This window comes from Myzus persicae, unplaced genomic scaffold (genome assembly GCF_001856785.1).
Source record: "Myzus persicae strain clone G006 unplaced genomic scaffold, MPER_G0061.0, whole genome shotgun sequence".
NCBI classification, from domain to species: Eukaryota; Metazoa; Arthropoda; class Insecta; order Hemiptera; family Aphididae; genus Myzus; species Myzus persicae.
In genome coordinates, this window is record NW_019100925.1 from 214,428 (window position 1) to 226,779 (window position 12,352).

Consider the following 12,352-nt stretch of genomic DNA (forward strand, 5'->3'; position numbering starts at 1 on the left):
TTTATATTTGCAAGCAAGTCCAACAACTATCGTCACACGAAATTTAAAAGACCCATACATAATCTTTTCAGAAGCATTTCAAGTTTGAAAAGCAAAAATATTCATTTGCTACACTTTTTAGATTCTAAGCTGAGTGATGAATGTATTGATTTTACAATGATACATGTTTTTAAAATTATTATTTGACTGTCTATCAGCACCTATTGAAGCAGTCAAATGCTTCGATTTTCGATTTTGAGGGTGGTTTATGTCTAAAAAAAATTAGACCTAGTCCGTACTCTGGCGTAAAAGTAAAATATTTTCAAAACCATTTTTTTCTTTGTTCTATGTAATTAATACGTAAAGGTATTATAAATTTTCTACTTGAATTTATATTTTTTTGATTTAAGTATGATAATATAGCTTGAAAATGCAATACAAGAATCATCATAAGTTATTCATATATCAGTTAAAAATATCGAAAATACATTGTCAGAAAATAATTTATAGACGTTTAAATTCGGAAGTTTTGAAAACTTGTATAAAATTCATCAAAATCAACTAAATTTAAAAATTATTTAGTAGTATAAAATGCATCAAATTTTTATGATCATGATAACCTAAACTTTAAAAATTAATTCAGGGCTCCATAATATGAGTTTTTAAGCGTCAACGTTTAAAATTTTAAAAGACAATTTTAAAATTCATAAACCAACGATTTATTATGTAAAACAGTTTTAGTTGTTTTGTTATAATTTAAAATGTATTAATTGTAGAAACTTAAAATATTACACTATTACATTAGTTTTTCTATCATATTCTTAACTTAATGATATTTTAAAAATATTTAAAGGTACTTTATTACGCGTAATATCTACTCGTACTTTCCCATATATTGCACGTATTAATAATAGAAAATACTTATTAATAATTTACAAACCCCAAAATTTCGTTCAATGAATTTCCACCTATGCTGAGCAGTCGACTTTGATTTCTAATCCGCTTTTAGATTTGTTCAAAAAGAAATAAAATAATTCGATTTCCTGTTACATATATACAATAAAACGCTTAAAATATACAATAGCTCCTTTTCAAACCACTATCGATCTACGCAATGCAAGTTTGGGGCTGAGCGAAGCGATCAAATATTAAAAAGCTCTAGAAATTCCTATCTAAAACCCTCAGACAAATCACCAAAGCTCCCTTCTTTGTATCCAATTATACCCTACGACCTACACAAAGACCTCAATATCCTTATCGTCACTGACGTAGCTATTTTAGTACATTACAGACGCCTGCACTCCAAACTTGCTATCCACCCAAATCCACTAGTTAAAGGGCTAGTTGCTGAAAGTCTGAAAGTATACCCACGGTGACCCCCGAAGGTGACTAAAGCGACATTGATATCTCAAAAATATAATATACATAAAATCTGAATGAAAAGCTATAAATTCATGTGGTGTTTGGTATTGTCAATGCGGGTAATACGCCCACCCACAAGCTATCAATCTATCCTATTAACACCAATTATTATAACCATCAATTTTAATTATTGTTAACTAATTACAGATGGTAAAAATTATAAATAAATAAAAATGTCGGCCGAATTGCCAGATTGAAAAGAAGTTTAAATTCAGTACTGCAGGAGTGGGCCGTGGGCCTTTATTTATTTTTCTCCCGCAGCTTAAATCGGCACATACGCATAGTGGGTTACTCGAACATATTACGCTGTATACCACCAAGTAATAATAATAAGAAATCTTTGTCCCGTGTTATTGACCTTCAGCAACCCCGTTCTCCGTACATAAACGGCAGTCACGTACGCGAGATGTACCGAGAATAAAAGACTGGTATGGAAGAGAGGAAAAGAACACTCGGTAATCAGTAATCACGTGTACGGTACGGCATTCCGGTCGGTCATTTCGTAATCCTAAATCGAGAAACAACCACGCGTGGTTTCATCAAAATCAATGTCTTTGTCTCAGATACTCGTACATTATTCATGCTATATATTGTAGTTCAACGTCCCGGACGATTTTTTTTCCCCTATACGAGTTCAATATATATAGACTTGATTCGCATCGGTACTTTTCGATTCAGCATCTTTATGCTCGATGCCACGGTTTGTTGGCGATTTTTTCCGAACGCAGAAAGAGGAAAAAAACGGAAGTCACATATGTCTGAAAGTAGTGCGTAAAAAAAAGGTAATGTTTGTGGTTGAAAATAGATGATACGTAACAGGGTTGAGTCATTTCTGTCTACTAATATATAGTTATACCTACTATGTGAGTTTTAAAAGAAGGTCAATCACTTATTTGATCGACGAAATCGATTTTCAATTATTAGTTTATGACTCAACCGATCGGTATAATTGGAAACAATTATATTTTCCTCACGTGTCCAAAGCAAGTTATAGCCAAATGCATTGTGTTAAGTGGCACGTTTTATAACAATAACAATGCAATTTGTATAATAATTCATAAAATTAAAAGCAAAAAAAAGCTTTGATATCCATGCATCTCATTTTAGCATATTCATTTGATACATTATAATGAATTTCCCTTTTTCCTCAAACAATGTTTTATTTGATGAAGCGTTGAAATCAGATCATTAAAATGTAATAGGGATGACTTATACGTTCGTTATAAGTTATAACTTGCGTTTATACACAACATCATTATGGTTTACAATAATCCAATTAAAATACATTTTAGCGTGTCAATGGGAATGAAACCTAATAGGGTGGCCCTACACACCGAAACCCTACTGACATAGTTTTAGAAATGTGATATAGGCATTTGTATGGGGCATTTTCCACATCGAAGTAATATAATAATGTTAAAACCCCGATGACACGCATTTGCCGCAAGTTACCATTGCTCATAAATCATAGTAGTGAGTCTACGCGCACTCATTTACATCAAAGTGACATCATCGATTGAATGATTCATATGATTATAATATCTGAGAGGATTTTCGAAGTTTACGACACAAATAATAATGATATTATGAAAAGTTGCAGAACGAATACATACACGATTTACCTTGAAAACAAAACCAGTTGCTCAGATATCCGACCAATGTTTTTTTTTATAATTCCCTGTTCTTTCAAATCATATTAATAATATTGTATTTTTAAAAATATTTCAGATCTCACATTTTGTGATTAAAAGCGCACCACTCAACGCACTTTCTCCCGTCACTATTCGTGGCTGTATAAGTTATTTCCATCCATCCCATGTCTCGTTGCTCCTTTGGCGGCGGTTCATGAATGGTGAAAATTTTCACTCGGAAAAATCCGTATCTAATTCTAGAAAAATACTTTGTTTGATTTTGGTTTTTTTTATCATTTCATTTTTGTTAGAATCTTTCATTTCGACCATATCTAATTGACTCGTTCCAATTTCCTTGCAGAATAATGGCAAAAAAAATATTCGTCAAACATATGACATGGTTGATTTTTCTAATGTTTTTCATTTTTAGCCAAATTTTCTAATTCGTTTATTTAAAACTGTTAAAAAGTATTTAGCACTTCTAAAGTATTCATAAAACTATTCAACAAAAACTCTATAAACATTAATTAAGTATAGGTCTCAACATATAAATATATTGGTTATATCTTTAATAGTTTTTTTCGCTGTACAAAAAATAAAAAATATAATATAATATAATATGTAGTATATATATATATATAGTTTATTATGATTTAAACAAAATGATTAAAATATTTTATCCAATTTATACTTTAAAGATGATTATCAAGACAATTATTTTGTTTCACTTCAGCTACTCAATAGTCAAAACTAAAGCTACGCGTTATAATATAATGATGAAATGTTTTTGAAATTAGTAACTGTAAGTTAGTTTATTTCTACCAAAGAAACTTTGATTTCAAATTCTTCCGTGTAACTTTAAGTATTATTTCAAATTGTTTTAGATTCAATTTGAATCCAATATTGTTAAGTAAAAGTATTGTTACATCTTAATAACAAATTGTTTTTTGGAATTTATAACTTCTCATTATTTAAATACAAATTATTTCTCGAGAATTATCACTATCATAAATACAAGCTTCCAAACAATTTCCTTAAAAGTATTATAATTTTAGTTTTTTTTTAATATAGTTATATTTCACAAAAATAGTTGGTGAAATTCTATGGCTTAGCTTTACTTACTTTCTGCTGGTTTATAAAATGATGATGCAGTACTATTAACTCAGTGTTAATGGCTTTTTAATTAATGCGTCCAAGTTTCCATTTATCGTGTAAAATACTTCTAAGTGTAGTGTTGTTTAAGAGTTTTCTTATTTAAATTATTATTTGCAGTGATAACAATTTTAGTTTCTAACCATTTTAGTAAACATAAACTAATATAAAATATAAAATATATAATATATAATATAACATTATAACAATATTTATTAAAATGTAAATTTATCAAAAACAAAAAAAGCTATTTTAGTGAAATAAGAATCCGTGATATTTATTTTACATAAAATTAAAATGCAAACAATATTATATACGTAATATGAATACATAATGAAATACTGGTTTTTGTTAAATCAACTGCACAATTTTATCATCGAATAGATAGGTGCTATGGAAATGAAATTTTTAAGTAAAATCTATTTTATCTCACACTATATGCATATATTGATATTTACATGTTGACATATACTATATACATGTTAATATATTTTTAATTTTTTAAGTCAGATGCATCTCATTATTCTATATTATATGGGAAAGCTAACTATGTGTAAAATATTTCATTGAGTCATTCGCTCCTTTCCAAATATACTTATAGAATTTAATGATGCAATTTAAATACATGTCCTGTTTCATTAATTGAGGGGTTTCAATTAGTCATAGACAGATAAACTTATAAGTCATACACAAGGTTCAGAAAATAAAACATTTAAAATATGTAATAGTTGTATGAATATCGAGGTTCTTATAATATTCTGAGTCAATAATATTAACAAATGAACAATTGATGAATAAAAAACAAATCTAAAAATATTATTATTAAGTATATTCATATTGTTTGAAGTATGAAGTCAAATAAAGGCTTTGTGATCTAACACGACGCGTGTTGTAATTATTTTAATATAACAGATCCAGTATAAAATTGTACACAATACTCTCTACCTACATAATAATACGAAGCAGGTGTTCAGTACCTAAACCCGCTCCAAAACCTTAACATTATGATCATTGTTCTTAAGAGGAAGCTTCTCGATCGTATTTTTTTTTCATCTCTGTCTTACACACATGTTTAATATACCTACCATGTTATACCTAAAATAGGTGAATTTTGGTTACAGTTTGCGTTTAAGTACATTTAAGAGTCATATAATGCATATACGAATGCCAAGCTGTTTTAATTTTAAATGAGTTAAAAATATTTATTTATTTTTCAAATTAAATATTTAAAATATTGCTTATGGGAAATGCGGATGAAGGATAACGACATTCGCTTATACCGTATTTTATAACGTGTCTGTAACCAGCTACTTGAGCTAATGCAGTACGCGTCGGTACGACATGTAGGTACGCACCAATCAGACAATATTAAACAAACCAAGTTGCACGTTATTGCTATATTATATATTTCTATTACAATAATAGCCGGGTGCATCGGTCCGAGTGTGGGTTGTTTGACTATGCAAAATAAGTGTGGTGCCGGCGGAGCGACCGACAGAATAATAAAATAACATTTTAAACAAAATCGTTGTCTTACCTTGGCGTGGAATGTAATACCGTGCTCGAACGCCTCTTCCGGATGCATAGGTATTCTAGTGTCGTAATCATCGTTGGGCACGAGGTTGTACTGCTTTTTGGACGGCATGTTTCTGGTCAACGTATCCATGCATCAGATTCGCTGAATTTCGGTTCGAACGACGACTATTATAGGAAGTAGTAGTAGTAGTAGTAATAGTAGTAGTAGTTATAGTAGTAGTAGACAGTAGTAGTAGTAATAATAATAGTAGTTCTAGTTGTAGTTGTGCTCGTACAATATAATCCTGCGGGATGGCACGATGCGTTACAGCATAAAGACAACTCCAAAAACCGACAACACAATTTCGTTTTTAAAATTTTTATCAGAGAAAAAAATTATATTCAACGGATGGCTTGTCAGCGACTCGGATGTGTGTATGATATGACGGATATATGCGAATGTACTGTATAATAATATGATGTATATATACCGTGGTTGTAGGTGTATCGGGTATAATATACTGCAGTCTACGTATACATACGTAATTCGTATATTTTATTTTTATTTATTTATTTTAAACGAAAATCTTGATATTGTGTTATGATAAATACGAAAACAACGGTGGCGGCTTCACGTTGGAGCTGTGCCCAAGGGACATTCTCGGCCTATTATTAATACGAAACACTGGGACCAGACGACCATGTCGTTTAACCGTATTTTCTTCAGTTTTTTTTTTTGTCTTTTAATTATTATTTTCTTTTTTCTTTTGTTTTTGAACTAGAGCACGGAACACGAAAACAAAACGTGAAAAAAAATTATATATACCTTTATGATAAACAATTTCGATTTGAAAATATTAATGCGACGGCGTGTAACGTGTTCGAGTGGATGGTAAACGGAACGGTAGGGAACCAGCGAAACGATTCGAGCGCTGGTCTGCACTGACTGACGGTTTCTCGTCGCCCATGAACTAACCACATGACTAATGCACTGCAATCGCCATCTGTACGACGAGACGCGTATTTTACTCGTTCGATTGTCTCGTATTATAATATTATTATTATTATTATTATTATTATTATTGTTTTACTTTTTTGCTCCGGCATTTCACGTAAGTAAACATTAATGGAATATATTAAACCTTGATGACTAACGATGAAGCCTACCAGTTTAGCATACGAATGTAAATTTTATTTTATTATAATATCTATAAAAATATGCTAAATATGTTTTATGAAAAATAACAAATACCTAGATAGACCATATTTTATAATAAAATTTAATAATTTCATCAGTGTAAAGTATTGGTGAATATACTTAAATACGTTACATGCAATTAATAAGCATAATGGCATATAATATTTTTTATTTTTAACTGATAATGGTTTAATTTTTTAAATAATTGTCCACCGACTATTGTAATTTTTATAACTCAAGGCGTGTGATACACGATATTGTTTTATAATTTAATTGTATTAAAAAAGTTTGTGCAGAAGAATATCTACTGAAAGTGTACCTTAGGTAACTATATTGAACACTTCAAATAATTAATTATTAATTTAAAAAACGGCAAATTTGTAATCATATTTCATTATCTTCTATAGGGATTGAATATAGCCATATTGGCAGCTAATGTTGTATGTACTATGTACCTACTAAAATGAATACATTTCTGAGTAATTAATAAATCAATTGGCATTACTCAAGAAAATTAATTACTACAGTTAAAATATAAGAGTATCAACGGATATAATAATTTGTATATATTATATAAAACCTAAAAATAAAAATGAATTGATTGAATAAAATCTACTTTTTAAGGTCCAATAATTAAATACCGTTCCAGCATTTAAAATCTAATATTAAATACTAATAACTGAACAGTAAACATATTATATTATATTATATTATATTATCAATATTTTAAAGAAAAATACTCAGATTCATTAATAAAAAATGTAACTGCTTTATATGTATCTTCAACAATAATTCAAACATCAAACACAATTATTACAAATAAAACAGATGATTTCATTTTTAAAAATAGCAACCACAACCAAAGAAGCGTATTCAATTTACTGGGGGAAAAATATGTTTTTGTTTAGATTCATAAACATAATATCTCATCCTTGGGAAATTATTCAAATTGACAACATAAGCGATAGAAGTACCTAAGGCCATTTGATTTCAAAGGATGTATCCTCTATGTTGCTCAAAATTCAACAAGTGGGAGACAAGTCACATTCGGTAAAACAGTAAAGGGCTATACCTGTAAGTAATAAAAAAATATATAATATATGATAATACGATATCTGTGATATTTTCAATATCCTAAGAAAATTGGAAAAGGATATTCCCCTTATTATAGTCATATATAAAATGTATATAAATGCAAAGAATACCATGTATCTTATCTTAACATTTTTGACAACTATATTATATTATAATTTTAAAAATCAAAACCACAGAAATGTCCAATTATTAATTATAGTGACTAACTTTTGTTTTTTTTAACAAAAAACTACAATAGTTTGTACAATGCAATAAAACAATTTGATTTTATATCAATGTCACAACTCTTAGTGGTAGATCAATAGTATTTATTTTTTACATCTATTATACGTATCATTGAAAAATATCATTAAAACTTTTATGTTTAATTTACCATGACGTTGTTGGATTTAAAACGAGATTAATTGATACTACACAACTATGACTTTGGAAACGAATCCAAAATGTAATAGGTACCACTTTTTAATTTGCCATAATTTAAATAGCATTAATAAATACAATTTTAAACAGATGTATTTTTATACACTTTCCGCATTTATCTAATACAACTATTTTTATATATTTTGTTTACTCCCATAGTTCACACAAAATGTTTGTGCAATGGTATATCAGAAAGTTCAATGATTATACAGTAAACATTAACGCATATGGTCTATCAACAACTTCCAGAATTTTTTAAATGTGAATAGTAGCTTTTTTTCATAACTAGTTTTCTTTGGATACAGTTCGTCGTCGATCGCTAATTGCGTGATAGATATAATATGAAACACTTTTTTAATTATTTTTGCCTTGATGTTGCTGATTAATTAAAATGAATTTATTAATAATAACAAATAACTAATAATGTCAATTATGTATATTTTGCAGTTAATTCAACTTTCCAAAATGTTTTCATATAATAATTAGAAATAACTAAACAGTAAACATGTAGGTATACATGAAAAATGTCCAAACACGGATATTATTGTTAAAAAAATCGTACAATTTGGCACTTGTAAATGTATACATTTAAATAACTTACCTATTCTTTAATAGTATTCATAAATCAAAAGCATATCTGATATTCTACTACTATGCGAGATCTTCTATTTAAAATAGTTCGTAACGGATATATCAATATGTACTTTAAGTTTGATATTAAAAAAAATATTTCGATAAATATACCTAACCAATTTAATTAAGTAATTTAAGTTGGTTAATATTTTAAAAATTAAAACAATATTTTGCCTCAAAGTTTACATAGATTATGAAAAATAATCAAATCAAATGTTTACAATATTTGTAGTCTTAAAAATCCTATACTTACATAGGTTTACCAGACATTTTTATTTTAATCTTAGAGGAAATTTCATGATAAATTGATAAATCTTAAATTACCTTAACTCAATTATGACAATGTATAATATATTAATTATTAATTAATGATTAAGTATATATAATTAAATAAATAAGAAAAATCCCTCATCTGTAGAAATATCCAAGAAATTGATTTATAAAGAATTTCTTCAAATTAGATTTCATTCATGCTGCTTAGTAAATGCAGAAAATTATATTAATTGTTGTTTAGAATAATGCACCTTTGTTTCCTATTATGTATGTAATAAACATCATTACACCAAAAGAACGGTTTTACAAATAATACCATATTGCATATGTTTTTCTTCTTGAGAATACCTTGGGAAGTGTGAACACCTGGCTGCGTTGGTAAAGAATATTGGGATAATGGGATCAAAGTAAACTCTCTATATATAGTTTTCACAGAAACCTATGTATGTGTGTAAGTGTGTTTATCAAATTGTAATGTTTGTCTCTGTATGTCTCGTGTCATGAGACTATATGAGTGTTCCGCGTAATATTGTACGAATGCCGGACTGGGCGGACTGCTACGAAAATGCAGTGAATATGATTAATTGTTGAACAATGTTTTTAAAAAAACTCAAAACATAGACTACGACTAAACTTGAAGATGTTAAAAAAATAATGTTAAACAAATATCTGGGTATAACAAATGTTATTAAAACATACCCACCGTATTTTGTTAGCTTATATAAAAAAAACTAATGAAAATTAAAAATCTAAAAGTTTGTTACCAATCCACTTTATATTATCTCCAATAAACAGAACATTTAGCTAGGAATATAGTTTAGCATATTTAATGTTGTTTTTTTTTTCAACAGTAGAATTGTTAAAGTTATCATAAAATAGAGATGCCCAGTACCGTCTCGAATTCAAAAAGCGCCCAAATATAAATATATTATATCCTATTTAGTTATAATATTTTGTATCCCGAATGCATCCTAAACCCTAATATTCGCTGGTTCACAAAATTATGTTTATAATTATTTAAATTATTATAGGTACACATTACACAAATTATCAACTTTAAAATATTAGTCAGTATTCGAAAATTACAAATAAATACGTAATATAGTCAACTATAAATTAATAATAAAATAATATTTAGCTACAATACTATAATAGTGCTAAACATTTTATGAAACAAAATAATAATGTATAAATGTTTAAATATTATTCATATACCTAGTTAAATTAGTATAAGGCTTAAACTGTATACAATGAATAAAAAATGAATGTAAAATGTTTTATCAATAGGCTGATTCATGACTTTTTTTTTGTACCTACCATAGTACAACCGTGTCCCATCACTAGCTTTACAATCTATCAATTCATCTGTTTTCTTATCTTTAATGGACTAGGAAGTGCCATTCACGCTGGATATTGTTAGCTCAAAAGAATGTGTTAAATGAATGTGTTTTAAGAATATTTATGCAAAGATACATAAAACGAAATTGGAATATTTATTTAGTTTTAATAACCACGGAAAACCATATTTCCTTGGTACCTAATTTATCCAAGCCGCAATCATTGATATTAAAGAATATAGAATCATATTATAATATCTATGGTCACATTCGGGAAAATAAAAAATGAGAAAAGTTTACTTTGGGCTGCAATTGGTCGATGCCTGAATAGAATAACAAATATAATCGCATTAAAAGCATATTATTTAATGTAACTACTAACCAGTATCGATTATAATATTATACAAATAAAATATACACATATTACTTTGGTCGCGATTTTGTTTTCCAAAATTATGCCATTTGAATATTCCACTCCTAACTACGAATTGAATACATTAAAATAAATTGTTGCAATTTCATATTAAGCTATCTAAAAATATTCCACTGTAACTAACTATACATATTACACATACACATAGTGTAGCAAAGTGGTCAAACTTTTCTCAAAGGTAAAGGTCGTAGAATGTCCATTATAATGTCATACATATTTTAGTCACAATTTTTGATTCCTATGTGATATAATTTGAATATTTTTTTTTAAATGTAAATTGAATATATTAAAATAAATTATCAAAATCGTATTAGATAAGTGCTGTATAAACGTTTTACTGTAATTTGTATTAACAGTCAGCGACAACGTCGCACCCTGTGTGTAATTTTATTATGTAAATTAATTAAAGAACAAAATTCTATTTCAATATACCCACCCACATCACAACTAACACTTTCTTATCCAACTCGTTAAGGTATTGAAACAATATCAATAAGAAATTCTCAGTTTATAAATTAGTTTTTTGCCCTAACATTGAAATATTTGAAACGCCCACTCTTTGTGAAAAAATTATTTGAATATAATATGTACCAAAGTATTATCATTTCTTACCTAGCTGCCACTTATCAGTTACCAGTGAAGTAAGGTAGTATAATATGGAGGCATAATATTATAAGGCTAATATAGTAGACTTATGCATACCTAAAAATTATAATGATTGTATTTTGGTCTGGCTATAATTTGTCTGTGCCTTTTTAAATTTTTTTTTTATTTAAGTATCAGAAACTATGGCCATGTGATATTATTAATGTTTTAATTAAATGAAATATAAAAATGTTTGGTTTATACTTTATATTAAATATTGTATGCGTGACTGAAGATTTCAGGGTTTGTTTTTGTATACAATGAATTTTAGGTAGATACACATTACCCATACAATAATGTCTATACATTTTATTTTGAAATATTTAGTAAAAAAAAACCATTGGCACTATGGTTTAAAAAAACTGTCTCTTGATTGCAAATTTTGTCTACTATTCTGTGAACTATTAAATTGAGATAACATTTGCTATAATCCGCGGTTAGGCACTCATTACCGTGGCAGGGCCGATGCTAGGGCATCATGTAAAACGTATGAAAATGTAATAACTCTAGTCTATACAGTATGCTCTATAATACAATATATTATATTGGCCTGCCTAGCATACCATTCAAAAAATTGAAATTACTCCCCTGGCATAATAATATACCTAGTACATTAGTG

At 28.2% G+C, this 12,352-nt stretch overlaps 1 protein-coding gene across 1 annotated transcript in view; it reads right to left on the reverse strand.

The window, feature by feature from the left end:
- Positions 1 to 6,656, reverse strand: part of LOC111026839 (carboxyl-terminal PDZ ligand of neuronal nitric oxide synthase protein) — a 52,314-nt gene extending 45,658 nt beyond the window's left edge. Inside the window, exon 1 of the mRNA XM_022304983.1 lies at positions 5,722 to 6,656. Within this exon, the coding sequence (XP_022160675.1) occupies positions 5,722 to 5,850 (129 nt within the window). The 5' untranslated portion in view covers positions 5,851 to 6,656. The remainder of the gene's footprint in view (positions 1 to 5,721) is intronic.
- Positions 6,657 to 12,352: the final 5,696 nt, after the last annotated feature.